Source organism: Eriocheir sinensis, unplaced genomic scaffold (assembly GCF_024679095.1).
Source record: "Eriocheir sinensis breed Jianghai 21 unplaced genomic scaffold, ASM2467909v1 Scaffold554, whole genome shotgun sequence".
NCBI lineage: Eukaryota > Metazoa > Arthropoda > Malacostraca > Decapoda > Varunidae > Eriocheir > Eriocheir sinensis.
The window spans coordinates 224,829-242,292 of NW_026111892.1; the positions used below are offsets into that span (position 1 = coordinate 224,829).

The window sequence follows — 17,464 nt, forward strand, 5'->3', positions numbered from 1 at the left end:
GGGCGTGAACAGTGTGTGGAGGTTCAATTCATTATTTACTCATAACCAACCAGATCAATGCTACTATTCATGCCTCAAATACGTCGTAATAAACCGTGTGACCTCAATCCATTGTTCAATATAGCAAGGGAGTGGCCATATAATGAACCTAATGACCCCTAGCTAAAACGTCGGCTCAAGTTACATATCGTAAAACTCATAACGAACTGTACAACCCCTGCTATATTATTCATCAGAGGATTCAAATAAGCCATAATGAACCCCATGATTCCTAATATCGTTTCACATAGGTATCCACTGGGCCATAATGAACTCTATGATCGAGCCGTTTAATTAAATTAGTATTGTTCTCTGAGGGTTAAAATAAATCCTATGACCTCTAACATTGTTTAACACAGGCTATAGTGTTGGTCAGATGGTTCAAATACGTCATAATGAACCTTGTGATCCCTTATATTGTTCACTGAAGGATTCAATTTATTAAGTGGGGCATAATGAACCCCATGACCCCGGCCGATGTTCAGCGCGCAGGGGTCAAATATGTCGATTATGGACCCAATATATAACCTTTTTTATTGTTATAGGGTGTTAATGAATCCTCTGAGACCTATATATATGGCCACAGGTATGCAAATAACCTAGATTAGAGTATATACCCACTCACCCAAAACTTAAAATATAGAAAAACTTGGTATTTTAGACGCATAATGTTAATTACTTGTGTTTTTACGCGATTTTACGCATGTTCGAATAGGTTTGTGCTTGGAAATAGCAATGATTCCTTTATATAATCAACATTTTACGTCATCATCGTACGTTGACAATAAAACATCGTCGTACAAGGGGATAAAAATACCTGACATACTTAATTATAGGAGGAGCCGCATATAGTGCCATTATCTTTCCGTGTAATGATGGCCAATAAAATCCAGTAATGGCATGTGGTGGAAATAAGCGCTGCCCATTTATATAACGTGACATATATAAAGGAGCTATACGTGCGGCGCGCTCACACATCAATTTCAGCGCGAGGGTTGCCGTTTTGGGTACTAGAAAGGGGTAATTTTGCCTGTCGTGAGTACACTTGATCGAGATACTATTTGGTACGATGATTCCAGTGCTGCGTTGGAACAAATACGTGACGATGAAAAGAGGCGATTGAAGGTGAAGGAAAGTAGGACAATAATAGTTCCTTGACCTGGTACGTTTTTTGGTACATTTTCTCGGGTACAACAATCAGTTAAAATGCAACAGGTTTTGTATCTTTGGAGGACTTCACCTTCCTCGACCTCCCTTAGGGTCACTAATAGAAGGGTGAATGTGTACAACATCCCATCGGGGGACGTCGATCGCCCCCCTCGACCTCCTATATATGTAGTGTTTCGATATTTCGCCAGAGGGGTCAGTCAGCCTCACGCGGCCACGCTGATTGATATTCAAGCTTGTTTTAAATTCACATTCATTCAAATGATTTTCTGGGAGGTTTGAAGATTATTTAATATAAGACACAATATGTATGACAATCCCAAAGGAGTATGCCTATATAAAATTCGGAAGGTAGGAAGTGAGATATAGGCCTCTACTGGCGCGCTAATGTAATCCACCTTATAATTACCCCCCAACCCCTTCCCTGAAAGAAAAATTAAGCTTCCACTACAGCTAAAAGAACTTGAATAGGAGTGAGACGGAACGAAGGTATGGCAGAGCACTAGTCCTTGGTGTGGTACGATAATACGTTTTATATTACACGAGTTGGTACCTTTCTCAGCAGGTACAATAATCTACCTTGGCAACCCCTCGAGTCAGTGTGGCGGCATCGGCTGCTGGAGGAGGAGGGACCTACACGCCGGTGAGCCATTACCCCGGGGGGAGGCGTGCTGGGGGGGGGCGGGGGGGTGACAGAGGGGGAATGGGTGAGGGGCGAGGTGTGCAGCCATGGGGGGGGCAGTGTTGCATGGCGCTGGTGTGCATGTTGCAATAGTTTCCTACGAGTGTGTGTTGCTCAAGGACGAGGAAGAAGAGGTGAAGGGGGTTTTGTTAGTCTTTGCTACGTCTTATCTTGTGTGTGTATAGTTTTTTTGTGTGTGTATGTGTATTTACCTATGTGTGTATACCTGTGTGTGTATTTACCTAGTTGTAAATACACATGTCTTATCTTGTGTATGTGTATTTACCTTTGTGTGTATATACGTGTGTGTGTGTGTGTGTGTGTGTGTTTACCTAGTAGTGTATGTGTGTGTGTGTGTGTGTGTGTGTGTGTGTGTGTTTACCTAGTAGTGTATGTGTGTGTGTGTGTGTGTGTGTGTTTACCTAGTAGTGTATGTGTGTGTGTGTGTGTGTGTGTGTGTGTGTTTAAGTAGTAGTGTATGTTTTTGTGTGTGTGGGTGTGTGTGTGTGTGTGTGTGTGTGTGTGTGTTTAACTATTAGTGTATGTGTGTGTGTGTGTGTGTGTGTTTGTTGTTGTGTGTGTGTGTGTTTACCTAGTAGTGTGTGTGTGTGTGTGTGTGTTTACCTAGTAGTGTGTGTGTGTGTGTGTGTGTGTGTGTGTGTGTGTGTGTGTGTGTGTGTGTTTAACTATGTGAGTGTGTAATTACATAGTTGCGTATGTGTGTGTGTGTGTGTGTGTTAGTGGGCAAGTATAAATGTGAATACCTTGATATTCTGCTCTGTTTTATTTTGTCACATTGTCAGAGAGAGAGATGATTGTAATGTTTATATGCATGCTCTCAATATGCACGTTCGCTGTGGCTGTGTTCCCAGAGGTCACTGAAGTCTGAGAACAATAGACAGTCATGTAATAGAACATCCCTCAACTAAAGTAATTCATCAAGACTAACTAAATCTACCAAACCTAACATGTAATATTTAAATAACCTAACCTAACCACACCTCATTCAGTGTTACATAACTCTTGCAGGCTGCCCACTCTACCTTCATGTTAACCTAGTGGCTCATAACATAGGCCTGGGATACTGACCTCTCCTCTAGCCACTCCTGTTCGCTCTTTCAGGAGTAGTGTTTAGTGGGGATTTTTTGATTTTTCTTTGTTAATTGCCCTTGAGCTGTTTTTTTTTTTACTGTAAAAAGACAAAATGGTTAACAATTATATATCTAAGGACCTAACTCACAATAGCGGATGACAGCTCTACTAACTAATCACAAGCATTTTTCGACACTAATCTAGCAATTATATCTGAACATATGGGGGGGGGCGGGGCTCTGCACACTGAGAACTTCCCCTCTTGTATTCGGACAATGACTTGCAACGACCAGGTGCAGTGAGTTTAAAGTGAAGGAAGAGAAACTTTTGCAGAAATGAACTAGTATGTGCAACAGTAATAGCTCTGAAGGAAGATGAATTTTATAGTGAAACATCAGAAAAAAGTGTTGGACATTAGTGGAACAGGTCCTCTAAGTGATTAAAAAAAAGAACGCATCACGGAGTATTGAGAAATGAAAGTGAGATATACATTCAGTCATTTGTTGTTTACTTGGGCACTGAAAACTTCAAGGACTGACAGAGTATAGTGAATATCATGAGCAGATTAAGAACTGGTTTGGTCAAGTTTACTTATCTTGTATAACTGAGAGGACACACCTACCCTAGTTAAATTTGTCAGTGTGCCCTGCCTCGTCAGCCCTTACCAGCCATGTCATAGCTAATAAGAGTCACTGATACTATGTTACTTGACTGAATGGGTCTTATGCCTCTGTAGTATGTTAAGGTAAAGTGGGTTTATACACGTGTGGCCTCACTGCTCATCTCCATCTCATTGACCCTTGAGTCCATTACCCCAAAACACAGGGCAAGTACATATAACAAACAGAATACCATAGTTTACCCTCCCCGGACACCCATTATTGACTAGTTCAAAAGCAAGGGTGAGCTGAGCATTGACTGAGCAGATTGCCCAGACCGGGATTTGAACTCAGGCCCACAGATTCGTAGCTAGGTGTGCTAACCACTAAACCACATAGGCACAAAATAAAACTGCAAGAGCTGATACATGGTTGTTAAAGTGGGAATTGTTAAATATAAAGACATGCCTTTATTTTTTGTTACCACCCCAGAGTTCTTTAACAAATACAGATAATTGACACTTGAACAACACAACTGGAATCATTGGAACTTTGAGGGGTTGAGGAAGTGGAACCCCCAGTAGTAAATAAGTTACAAATATACATTCATCTGCTGCTTAGTGGCCTAAAGCGATATTAGGCAAGAGCATACTTAAAGAACGATGCAAGACACATGAATATCCATTTGAATGCAGGATTAATGCGGGTCACGGTTTGACTTTCCTATTCATGGTTGGCGTGAGTTAACTATGAGCATAAATATAGTGGGGAAGGGGGACGGGGCAGAGCATACCATTAGAGTGACTTGTGGAGGTCTCTTCTTTTAACAGTTTTACTAAAGTGGCAGAAAAAAAAACTGTTCATGTAATTTGTTATAATGTTTCTTTGAGTCTTTCTGAAGTTTTGCTCCCAGTGGCAAGACTGAGTATATAATGTGTTTTGAAAGCACAGGCAAGCATTGTAAATAATAACTGGTTGTTTTTTAACCCCCAAAGGAGCAAAGATTAGATTACAATGAATAGATAAGATTAGTGCATTCAAGGCAGATAAATTTTGTTTATTACAGATGAACCACCATTGCAGAGAAAAAAAGCAAATGCCTCACTCTTATCTTGCGGTCGTGGTAGCGTTGCAAGGCTTCTGTATTGCACAAGGCTTTCTTAGAACCTTTGCTCATATATTCTGATAAATATCCTTTATATATTCATGTTTTAATACCACACTGGTGTTGTAAGCAGGATTTGTGGTGACACATCCCTTGTCTATATAAAACGAAGATTATATAAAAATAATTGAATTACTTTAATGCATTCTAAGAAATGGGATATTTATTTTCTGGAACAAATTTAGAAAACATGAGAATAAGTAGACATATTTGATGGTGAATAGGCAAGAAATTATGGTAACAGTAATATAAACACAATGATGAGTCAGATAATTACAAATAGCAGCACTCATCAACAAAAAAGACTCAACATAATATTCTAAGTACAGTTGTCACAAAAAAATAAAACTTCCTGAAATATGTTTGATAGGAAGGATAGCAGTTTAGAAAAGTAAATGCAGAATATATGTTATGGAGCCAAAGATTTATACAAAAATTCTAATTGAGGATGCAGGATTAACCCGGTAGCAGCGACGGGCCAAATTTGTGGATTTACCGTGTAGCAGTGACGGGCCAAATTTGTGCCATGATATAAACCCCCCAAAATAGATGATACATAATCTGATCACAAATGCTTTGATATATATTATGAAATGGTTTGTGTGAGGGGTGATTTTTTCTCATTTTTCTTGCTTAGAGGGACCATTAAGAAACATGATCCCCGCTGCTACCGGGTTAACAGAACACTGCGATGGTTGTTGCTGCTCCTGACGAGTTGAGGTTTAATCACAACTTGGCACCATGTGTGTGGCATGTGAATGTGAATGATTCTGTCCTCTGCAGCTAAGTTACACCGGAGGTCAAGTCATTACACGCTATTAAGCTATTTTTCAAGCATGCAAATCCAGGACAATACCTCAGTCTCTTATTTTTCTCTTTCAACCCCCCTTCTCTGATTAGACTACAGCTTGACTCACTCCTTACTTCACTGTGGACTCATTCCTACCCAATCATCATGGATTCTTTCCTCCGTGCTACCCCTTGATACACACCCATTCCCTTATGTTAATGCACTTACTCCCCCTACCAGTACCATGCACTTAGTCCCTTCCATAGTAGCATCATGAACTCCTTCTGTCCCTTGCTGATGTCCTCTCCCTCTGTGATGTGACAGGACAACGATGGTGCAGTTGGCCTGCAGTTGCCTAAACATTCGTCTGCATGTGCAAGAGTCCCCTGAGTCCCTGGTGGCCGGGATACCCAATCTCAGTTCCTCTGAGAGGCAGCACCCCTTCTTCCTAAAGGTTTGGATACATGTGCACACACTCACATATCTGCAGATTCTCATAAAAACAGGAAATTCTTGTAAATATCTTTTCTTTAATGGTTCTGTAACAAAAGGTGGAGCTAGATTCTTCCCAAAACAAATCTTCTCTGTTTTCAATGTGGTATGTCTCAGCACTTTATGGCAGTACACACATCTGTATGGAACAAAAGACTGAATGAGTGTGTTTGTGCATGTGTGTGTATTTACCTACATGTAGACATGAAGCAAGCGACACTGGCTCAGTTTATCAAGTTTAGGATTAAATTCATTAATATTTTTGCCTTGAACTATTTCCTTTTTGAGGTCATTCCAGGTGTCTGTGCATCTGTGAGGAAAGCTGTGTTTCTAGATACCCTTCAGGCACCTTTTCTTCAATTTCTTTGTGTGACCTGTATTTCTAGTATCTCAAAAAAAACAGGTCATTTCTGTTGACTGTGTTTCCATTTTCTTTATTCCCCTGTACACTGTAATCAGTTCTCATTTTCTTCTCACTGCCAAGGTTGGCAGACCCATTCTTTCCAAGCTCTCCTCATAGGTTATGCCCTGCAAACTTGGCACAAGTTTTGTTGCTGCTTTGAATTCTCTCCATGTTCGTAACACATTTCTTTGGTCTTGCCCTTATGTGTTGAAAGGAGAGGGTGGCTGTGCCTTGATTAACACACAGTCTGTTCATAGTCAACGCAAGTCTCATATCCATTGTGCAGGGAGCTTGTCCTGTCACCCTAGGCCTGGGTGGCATAACCGAGGGACAGAGGCTGTTGGTGCGCCGCTGTCGTGTGGGCAACTGGACTGTTCTTGAGTGCCTCAATTGCCACCTGTTGACTCATGCCACGCGGGGACATGGAGGCGATGTAGCGGCCAGCACCTTACTCATTGTGAGTGTGTGGGAGAGAGAGAGAGAGACTGGTTGTTCCATAGTGCTCAATACTTCCACCATTGGGTCTCTCTTATCCACGCCTCCCCCCCAGAGTGATGTCAGCAAGATCCAGATGCTCCAGAAGTGTGAGGGATACTCGCCTGCTTTCAACCTAGTGCTGCCCACCACCCTCGACAACCAGCCCACCCCTCCCCTCTCCCCCACTGAGTTCCCCGGCGATAGGTCCCCAGAAACCGAAGCTGCCCTGAGTGAGGTGCAGCAGCAGGTAAGCTTAAGATAAGGAAGGGAGGATGACAGGAAAAAATCTGTCTTACATCATTTTTCACTTTTCAGTTACATTGTCCTTTGAAATTTAATGCAAACCTCCACTTATTTATCACTACTATGCATTTCAGACCCGATGTGACATCGTTTTTCGGGAATATCTTGAAGGCTATTCGTCGGACAGCAATGACATTCTAACACAATGTTATCAACAGCCCGCCGTAATTTATGGTGTTATAGGAGAGAGTCAAATTTATATACTTTATGAGTTTACTCTTACGATTTTAAGCTGTAGTCAGTGAGGACACAAAATCCTGAGCAAAGGTTGGATAAATCGCCTTACCCCCTCCCTCTCCTTCATCTTCCTCCTCCTCCCACTAACAAGTCCCCCTCCCCTCCCACACTCATCCTTCTATCACCCTTCACAATCCCTCCCTCCTCTTTCCCCTCCGATGTCCCCCCTCCTCCCTCTCCCTCCCTCTCCCTCCCTCCCTCTCTCTCTCTCTCTCTCTCTCTCTCTCTCTCTCTCTCTCTCTCTCTCTCTCTCTCTCTCTCTCTCTCTCTCTCTCTCTCTCTCTCTCTCTCTCTCTCTCTCTCTCTCTCTCTCTCTCTCTCTCTCTCTCTCTCTCTCTCTCTCTCTCTCTCTCTCTCTCTCTCTCTCTCTCTCTCTCTCTCTCTCTCTCTCTCTCTCTCTCTCTCTCTCTCTCTCTCTCTCTCTCTCTCTCTCTCTCTCTCTCTCTCTCTCTCTCTCTCTCTCTCTCTCTCTCTCTCTCTCTCTCTCTCTCTCTCTCTCTCTCTCTCTCTCTCTCTCTCTCTCTCTCTCTCTCTCTCTCTCTCTCTCTCTCTCTCTCTCTCTCTCTCTCTCTCTCTCTCTCTCTCTCTCTCTCTCTCTCTCTCTCTCTCTCTCTCTCTCTCTCTCTCTCTCTCTCTCTCTCTCTCTCTCTCTCTCTCTCTCTCTCTCTCTCTCTCTCTCTCTCTCTCTCTCTCTCTCTCTCTCTCTCTCTCTCTCTCTCTCTCTCTCTCTCTCTCTCTCTCTCTCTCTCTCTCTCTCTCTCTCTCTCTCTCTCTCTCTCTCTCTCTCTCTCTCTCTCTCTCTCTCTCTCTCTCTCTCTCTCTCTCTCTCTCTCTCTCTCTCTCTCTCTCTCTCTCTCTCTCTCTCTCTCTCTCTCTCTCTCTCTCTCTCTCTCTCTCTCTCTCTCTCTCTCTCTCTCTCTCTCTCTCTCTCTCTCTCTCTCTCTCTCTCTCTCTCTCTCTCTCTCTCTCTCTCTCTCTCTCTCTCTCTCTCTCTCTCTCTCTCTCTCTCTCTCTCTCTCTCTCTCTCTCTCTCTCTCTCTCTCTCTCTCTCTCTCTCTCTCTCTCTCTCTCTCTCTCTCTCTCTCTCTCTCTCTCTCTCTCTCTCTCTCTCTCTCTCTCTCTCTCTCTCTCTCTCTCTCTCTCTCTCTCTCTCTCTCTCTGAATTGCACAACACATTAAAATATATAAATACATTGCACATTACTATGTGTTTGGTTGTTTTCCTGCATCTGTTATTCGATTGGTCATATGCTGTGATGAGATAGAATGGACAATTAGCAAAATCCTTGTACAACTCAAGTGTCACTAAAATTGTAAAATAATTTATATCAGTCATAAAATGAATGGGTAATTATACACACAGGAATACATGGATGTCATTTTAATCGTCATCAGTGTCAGTGTCAAGGAGCATATCATCCTCATCATCACCGTCAAAAGTAACAATGACGGGTTCCACACAGTCATGGATATTATCAGAGGACCAATAATCCTCCTCAAACCTCATGGCTCGTCGAACAGCACCTTCCCAAATTTTCGTGTTTGCGCACAGCCTTGCTTCTTCTATCTTGGTCCTTAAGCTGGCACGAGTAAAGCGTTGCATTGACGAGCGGACATACTTCTTCATACACCCCCACACCTGTTCAATAGCATTAAGTTCAGGGTGGGCTGGTGGAAGTCGGACCACTTCGTGACCCCATTCTCTGATGAGATTATCTACTGAATACTGTGGCTTTGGTCTGTTTTCATGGCATATTCGCAGCAGTTCGGGCGAGTAGCGTGAGGTGAGAAGGAATGTTTCTTTCCTCCAACCATTGTACAAGACCAGCTTTGTTGGTGGCGGTGGTGGGGCAGCGAGACTCCTCCGTCAGCTGGCTGTGATAGGGAGCATTGTCTAACACTATAACTGATGGCTCATCCAGTACTGGTAAAAGATGAGCTGTGAGCCACTTGATAAAAAGGCTGCCATTCATTTCCCCGTGATAGTCACCAGTTTTTGTCTTTGCAGGGAAACATAGGAAAGAATCGTCCACAAAACCTTTGACAGTGCCACCTGCTACCACCACAAACCGCTCCCCTTCACCAGGTGGCACCTGACGACTATAGGTCGCACTGGTTACAGGTTGTGTTGTGTCCACCCACTCCCTGTTGTGTGACATCCTTGTGGTGAACCACGTTTCATCCACGTACACCACCTGTCTTCCTTTCCGTCGGTAATGCTTCAGCGACCGAAGAGCTTCAATGCGGCGGCATACAATGTCAAGGGACTCTTTTCGTACATACATTTTTCTCTGTGATACTCTATACCTGAACCCCATGCTGTACAACACTCGCCATACCGTCGTCCCGGAGGTCTCACTGGGTATAATATCAGCCTTCCTTAATTCTTCCGTGAGGGTGGCAATAGTGAAGTTTCCTTTTGCAGCAAACTTTGCATGCAAAAAACGCCGAACAGCTCCAATCGTGAAGCTGTCAAAAACAGGTTGTGTAGTGGAGGATGTCGTGGAGTCCAATGGTGGAATGGCATGAGTGCCAGATGTCTCAGGTGGTGAGTGTTGCGTGGAGTGCCTGTAGCGTTGCACCATCACTCGAACTGCATGTGTGGTCTCACCCAGCACTTTAGCCACACGCTCATACGGCCTATGGGGAAGACAGAAGTGTAAAATAAAGTACGGGAAAAGACCGATTACTTACGATTACTCAACTGGGTTTTATGACAGTCATGATATAAATATCCCAAAAAAAAAACAATAATAAGACTACACATAATTATAAAGTTATGTGTAATAATTACCTGTTAAGACTTATTTTCAGTGTGCCGGCTTTCCTCTCTTGGTCGAACATAGTAAAAAGCCTGAGTGCAATCACTTTTTTGCACCTGTTGGGGCATCTCAGTATACTCGTCATGGCCAGCAAGATTGTAGCGTCTTCAGTACACAGCGACAAACCACGGTGTTAGGGAAGTCAGGAGAGAGAGAGAGAGAGAGAGAGAGAGAGAGAGAGAGAGAGAGAGAGAGAGAGAGAGAGAGAGAGAGAGAGAGAGAGAGAGAGAGAGAGAGAGAGAGAGAGAGAGATTTGAAACATTTGAAACACTTGAAGCATTTTATCATACCAAGATGTATCAACCTCGAGAGAGAGAGAGAGAGAGAGAGAGAGAGAGAGAGAGAGAGAGAGAGAGAGAGAGAGAGAGAGAGAGAGGAGGGAGGGATTGGGAGGGTGATAGAAGGATGAGTGTGGGAGGGAGGGGGACGCTTGTTTGTGGGAGAAGGAGGGAAGTGATGAAGGAGAGGGAGGGGGGTAAGGCGACTTATCCGAACCTTTGCTCAGGATTTTGTGTCCTCACTGACTACAGCTTAAAATCGTAAGAGTAAACTCATAAAGTATATAAATTTGACTCTCTCCTATAACACCATAAATTACGGCGGGCTGTTGATAACATTGTGTTAGAATGTCATTGCTGTCCGACGAATAGCCTTCAAGATATTCCCGAAAAACGATGTCACATCGGGTCTGAAATGCATAGTAGGAAGCTTGGGAATTGTGTGCCCTTCTGTGTTTATAAGCAGTTGTGTTCATGTTAGTACTGTAAGGTATATCCAAAAGCTTCACTTCAGCCCCTTCATTGAGGACCTCTGAAGTGTTAACAGATTGATGAGTTCCCATACACTTGTTCCAGTTGTCACGGTTCCTGAAGAAGGCACAGTCACAAGTGGAAGCCAACATCCAGTCCTATACCAAGCAGCAGCAGGCACTCCTCCAGGCCCTGACCCTCCGTGCCCGCAAGGACCGACAGACTGTTATGCAGCTCATCACAAACATGCAGGTCAGACCACCCAGCCACCACTGCCTATTTGCCTCAAGTTCCTGTCTGCCCAGTTTTGTCTTTCTTTTATATTTCTATGAATATAGTGTAATGAACATTTCCTACCAAGTTTTTTTTTTTTTTTTTTTTTTTTTTTTACAACAAAGGAGACAGCTCAAGGGCACAAAAAAAGGAAACAATAATAAAAAAAAGCCCGCTACTCGCTGCTCCTAAACACACACACACACACACACACACACACACACACACACACGAAAAAAAAAAAAAAAAAAAAAAATATGAACCAAGTATCTGAAGGTGATAGGTATTTTGTCTGAAAACTAGTTTGGATTCAAAGAGAAAGATTATTTGTCTCTAATTTATATAGTTACTATCCAAAGGTGAGTGGTGTGCTATAGGAAATGGAGGGTGGATTGTGTGTACGTAGATGTGGAGAAAGCCTTTGATAAATTACTCTCTCCATCTCTCATTGTCATAGGTAGCACCATATGTATAAGTGAAGCAGTCTCTTGCAAAGCATACCTAGTCCTTCTTCCACATTGATTGTTTATCGTGTTTTGTTTCAGGCCAACATGCGCTCGCAGTCTGATGATGACATCCTGGGCTTCGACATGGATGGAGCAAGAGGGTCACAGCAACAGCAGTTGAGGTCTGGCGACGGGTTCAGCTCAGTCATGCAGCCGGGCGACCTGGACGACCGTTACAGTGATGATGTGACGGGCCTGCCGGATGACCCTGACGCAGGGCTGCCACCGCTGGTCAGTCTGCAGGGCCGGGGACCCTCACAGCCCATGAGCATGAACCACACCCAGGGAATCACGGTGAGTCTTGATGCCCCCTCTTGTGTATGTGGACAGCCTGATAGACTAATGCATTATGAAGGCAGACTCCCTCCTCTTAGATAGTATATGATGAAAATATATGTGGAGATTTTAGGTGTGGTAAATAACATATATATATGGTCTGGGTTTGACTGCTGGCACCCTAAAAAAATGTACCTGACAATGGTTAACACATACCATGCAATCTGACCCATAACACCCACCTCTTCTTTGTCTGGTGGCTACCGGCAAACTGGAGATATTCATATTCAAATCATCGTAACATCGTGGCGGCGGGGTTGCTGCCAGCCGCAAGATATGTGCTAAAGATCTCTTCAGAAAAATTGTATACATGGCTGTTTCCTTGATGGAGTACTAATTTTATGTTTGCCTTCTGAGCTCCAACACAAAGGGAAAACTTCATTTTGAGTGTGGTATAATGCCACCTCTTTAAGGACCCCACTCTTTATTATCATGTCACAGCTTGCTTTAATATTTTGCACTACCTATCAGAAATACAGATTTTCCCACATAGTCTTTCATGGCATTGTACTCACACCCTGCTGAAGCTTCCAAAATACCAGTTTCGACTCCAATTATTTAACTATAAGGATTGTGTCATCCGCATATAACTTTCATTTGTGTCTGTCTGATTCTTAATATTGATTCTGACGCTGCTCTTTCCACAGGCTGGAATGCACAACATGCGGCTGTCATCGTCAGTGGCAGTGCCACGCGCCAAGAAGCCTCAGGGTGGCAGCCGGGTGGCTCAATCCCTTGACGTGGAAGGTGTGACACTTGTGATTTAGGTGTTAGAAGCAAAACCTGAAGTACTGTAGATTTTTTTGTTGCTTTTATTTTCATTTTAGTTTATATGCTTAAACTTATTGATGTAATGTTTAGGGTTTGGTCACATGTTTTGGAATGCCTTAAATAGAGTATTGAGGAAGAAAAATTGCTGGGAATACAAAGTGCTGAGGATTTTCAGAAAGTATACATGATAGAACTTGATACTAACTGTGCTTAAGAAAATATACAGGGTTTGAGCAATGGAAAGAAACCTACCAAGGAACACCTGTGACAAGGGTAGAACTAGCAGAGTTACAAATGAGACAGTGTGGGAGAGGTGTTGAATACAGGAGTCATATGATATTATTTAAACAGAGAAGAGTTCAAATGTTCCATGTGATTAAATTTATACAATCATTCCTTCTCTTACTAAAGTTTTTATCTCTCTTTTATATAGTCCCCTTTGAATAGTAGAAAACAGGACCACAGTGATGTTATTATCAGTGTGCCTATGGGGAGAGTCACCACCACTATGTCCTTGTGTTGCAGGATTGTTTGACATGGAGGGTATGATGGAGGGCAGTGCCGCACCCAGTCACCCTTCGTACCACTCTGATGATGAGGATGACTCGGATGGTGAGTGTTGCTCCTGTCCAGGGCTGATTGTTACGCTAGTGCTGTGAGTCTAAGGGCCGCTTTCACAGTCACTTCGTTTGTTTTGATCGTTACCAATGGCGGCGATCGACGTGTGAAACTGGCCTTTGGAGTAGTGGCGGCTGCGGAGGAAGCGAGAGGTGTTGAGAGTGTGTGGCAAGGTGCGGGGCTAGGCTAACCCCGTAGCCACCACTACCCCATCGTCCAGTTTTGCGTGGAACTACTATAGTGTCGATCGCCGCCATTGGTAACGATCAAAACAAACAAAACGACTGTGAACGCAGCCCTAAGAGGTTGTGTAATGACATGATGAAAGGCAAGCATTGAAAAACTGTGGAACACTCACAAAATTAGGTGAATGAAATTAACAGAAAGACATAAAAATAAAAGTATATGAGTAACATGCATGCTTTACATTTGTATTGGGATTGGTGATAAGGTGAGTGCCATAGGTTGGATTGATTTCATTTTTTGCAGCTAGTACTTTTATTTTTCCAAGGCTCACAGGCAAGGAGTAACTTTTGAGTATATGGGTGAACACTGCCATGGCCACCTCTTGATTATTTTTTTTTTTTTTTTTTTTTTTTTTTAGGAGCAGCGAGTAGCGGGCTTTTTTTTATTATTGTTTCCTTTTTTTGTACCCTTGAGCTGTCTCCTTTGTTGTAAATAAAAAAAATGTTAAGTGAGCCAAGTCAGGAGGCCCAGTGAGACAGAGATGAACACCAAGGCCATGTGCAGCTTAGTGTGCTTTAACTTTTCCTAGTGGTAAAAAATTAACATGACCACCTCTCCCCTAGACTCCACCTTTGGCGAGGACTCACAGATCTCTGGTGACCACGACTCCATGAGGGATCTGGCCAAGTCTGTACCGGTCAGCGTCCCCATGTGGCCAGCGGCGCGGCCCAAGCCCATGCCCGATGACCATGTGGTGGAGGTTAGTTACTCAGCATTAAACACATCACTCCCCTCCACCTTGCTCATCTCTTATTCATTTATCCTCCTTGCTCTACACACGACTGATGTGGAGGTGGTGTTTGCCCACTGCCCGACATGTGTGTGTGTGTGTGTGTGTGTGATTGTCTATCTATCTATCTGTCTGCCTGTCTGTCTGTGTTTTAGAGTATCTTCTGTAATTTTCATTATCATCAATGGTCCAATTTTCAGCAAAGGTACAGTGGGAAGGCCCCCAAAAATCAAACAAACAATTTTTTAGAATTCTTCTAAGCAACTACAGTTCAGCCCTTGACCTCATCCTTCTGTATTACAGCAACTACATTCCTTTTAGTTTTCTCTTACAACATGCAGTGGAACATGAAAACTTGTGTAAATGCTCATGCCTCAGGATATTTTATAATTATAGTAAACAAAGTATTGAGTCAAGCTTGCATTGCTCTGTAAGCATGTGTTTGTATACATGTTTGCATACATGCATATATGAATAGGTGCAAGTGTGCTTGGCGTCACAGGCCTCAGATTGTCCGAGGTGATGTGATGGATATCCTGTGTCGTTTAACAGAGACCCAGTGATGTCCAGCAGATGGCAGCCTCCATTAAAGCACTCGCCCGCAGTGTCCACACCACCTCCGTTGATCTGTTTGGGGACCTTCCTCGGCCCCGACAGCCTCTGTAGGACGTGGACAGCTAGGGTAGCTCCGTGGAGTAGCGTACAACAGAGGCAGTGTGTGTGTTATTAGTGTGCCTATGCACACATGTCCGTGCACATGTGTGCATACATACAGCAAGATCTCCCCAATAGTGATTTCCAATTCTTTTCTATAATAACAGCAAGTCAAAATAGATACCAAGTTTCTACAATGTTTGGATTACTTCCTGGAAGGAAGCATGTGCCAGCATCTTGGATGGCATTTATTTGCTGCCATTTTGATGGCATAGTCATCAGACTTGCATCCTGGTCACAGCCAAGGACACGTGCACAAAGGGATATTGGATGCCTCAACTGGTGGACTGATACCATTGTTTTCCCATATGAACCCCTCCCTCCTTTATTTTTTTTTTTTTTTTTTTTTTTTTTTTTCCCTGAAGTAAAAGAAATTGGTGTCTGAATGACATGAGGTTTCAACACACCTTAAAGGTGTTAATAAGGTGTTTGGTATGACAATTGTTCTAAGGCTTGTGCATGACAACCACTGTGGCATCAACCGATGGCTGCATGCTTCTTGCCACTATTGCTTCTCGTCCTCACCCAGTTCCATCAACATGTCATCAAATCCATCAAAGCCAACCCTTACAATTACTGGTTATAGAGGTGAAAATATCACACAGCAGCACGCACACCACAACACAGGCTGCGGGTGAGCCGTGTTCTAGCTATGCATCAGGTGTCGTCTCTGACTCCTGACCCAAATCTAAGCACAGCACTGAGTGGTATCCTGATTGATAAATGCTCTAATCTGCATAGTATGACTGCTCCTACATTTTATTCCTTGCATTCTTTACATTTTCTATACCATTCAATGGTGTGTTTGCATGTAGGTCAGAAGTCAGACACTGGTACATTGTTAATGTCTCTCATCCTTGGATGCACTCAGGTCACCCACTAGCCCAAAGGTTTTGTTCCTTGTGGTTTGAAGTAGAATGTGTGCTGCTGTGTGATAGTGTTGATGGAAGTGGGGCGGGGCCAGCGTGGAAACAGAGTTAATGGTACATCACAGTAGCCTCCATGTGCAAGCTTTGGAACACCCATCAAGAGGGACACCTCATCAGCTCCCTTGAGAGGAGTGACTGCTATTAAGTGCTTGCAATTGAAAAAAGGTCAATTAGTACTGGAATTAGAACCAATAATTAGGGTTTATCCCTAATGTTAAGCTTTTTATTTGGAACCCTTCTCCTCCAAGACCATCAGACCTACATTATTGGATAAGTTCTCTATGGAAACAATGTGAAGTGTGTTATTGGTTGAGTTCTCATTGGAAACAATGTGAAACATAGATTAAATATATTGAAAATATCTTAAATCTGTTCAGGTCTTGATGTTATGGCCTTTTAAAATGTCAATGACCCTAACAAGCTTGGTTTAGACCCATAACTTTCAAACTGAGGCTGGTAGGGAAATTATCTTCAATTAAAAAAGTCAGAATTTAACACACTTTCAAACAAAACTCAACCAGTGTTTTAGGTCTAATAGTTTTTGAGTTTTTGAAGCTTGTAAGTTAAACATGTCACATTTTGAGAAATATACTTTCAAAGTCTTATATGTTATTTACAAAATAATATTATGTGCAAACTGAGCTGATTTTTACCAACTTAGGGATGTTGGATGGAGAAATTTTGCCTTAGGGATAATTTTGGCACTGCCAGCTTGATTACGGAAAATACTAGGATGGTCAGGTTTTCAACCTTTTGCGTACTGTAACACCCACCATGACTTAGGATTTTTATCACTTCACCTAAAAAAAAAAAGTAATGACAGAAGGGTTTCAAATGGAAAAAATGTGTGAATTAAAGTCCTGGGTTGGAGGCACCAACCAACCCTTTCTTTGTGTACCTCACCTCTTTGCTAATACTGCCATTTTTCAGGCACTAGTAAGATGCCATTGGTGAGATCCTGCTATAGTTTGAGACAGTTGTTTACTTGACAATTAAGGTTTATATATATATATATAGAGAGAGAGAGAGACAGATAGACATTGACTGACGGAAAGAAGAATCTAGTGCCTCACAGGGGATCACTAAGTATAGCTTCAAGCTGGGAAATTTAAAACAAACTGTATATAATGAAGTTATCAGTATTGCCTTTGGAGAATATATATGTACATATATATATTGTTTTATACCATGGATGTGTTCAGGAAAGTAACTTTTGTATGAAGAAGTGTTGACATTTACGTACACACGGTGAAGACCTGTTTGTGGAGTTTCAGTGAGAATTGTTCAGATAATTAGTCTCTCTATTGGTAAAACTGTTCCCTGT

The 17,464-nt window shown here is 42.7% G+C and overlaps 1 protein-coding gene across 2 annotated transcripts; it reads left to right on the forward strand.

Moving 5' to 3' along the window:
- Window positions 1–1,685: 1,685 nt before the first annotated feature.
- On the forward strand, window positions 1,686–16,745 carry LOC126993071 (uncharacterized). Of its 2 annotated transcripts, none has more exons than XM_050851903.1 (10): window positions 1,686–1,849; window positions 5,859–5,988; window positions 6,716–6,886; window positions 6,980–7,153; window positions 11,123–11,269; window positions 11,836–12,090; window positions 12,780–12,879; window positions 13,429–13,515; window positions 14,331–14,467; window positions 15,050–16,745. In XM_050851903.1, the coding sequence occupies exons 2-10, from the start codon at window positions 5,866–5,868 to the stop codon at window positions 15,161–15,163; spliced, it is 1,308 nt and encodes a 435-aa protein (XP_050707860.1). In that variant the 5' UTR covers window positions 1,686–1,849; window positions 5,859–5,865; the 3' UTR covers window positions 15,164–16,745. The 2 variants fall into 2 exon arrangements, with proteins under 2 accessions (XP_050707860.1, XP_050707861.1); XM_050851904.1 differs by lacking the exon at window positions 1,686–1,849 and adding an exon at window positions 1,943–2,022.
- Window positions 16,746–17,464: the final 719 nt, after the last annotated feature.

Excerpts from the sequence above, each read along its gene's own strand:
- LOC126993071 (XM_050851903.1), top strand. The coding sequence starts at position 5,866 with ATGGTGCAGTTGGCCTGCAGTTGCCTAAACATTCGTCTGCATGTGCAA. Across the intron at positions 11,270-11,835 it reads AGCTCATCACAAACATGCAG|GCCAACATGCGCTCGCAGTC; the intron begins GTCAGACCACCC and ends GTTTTGTTTCAG. Across the intron at positions 13,516-14,330 it reads TGATGAGGATGACTCGGATG|ACTCCACCTTTGGCGAGGAC; the intron begins GTGAGTGTTGCT and ends CCTCTCCCCTAG.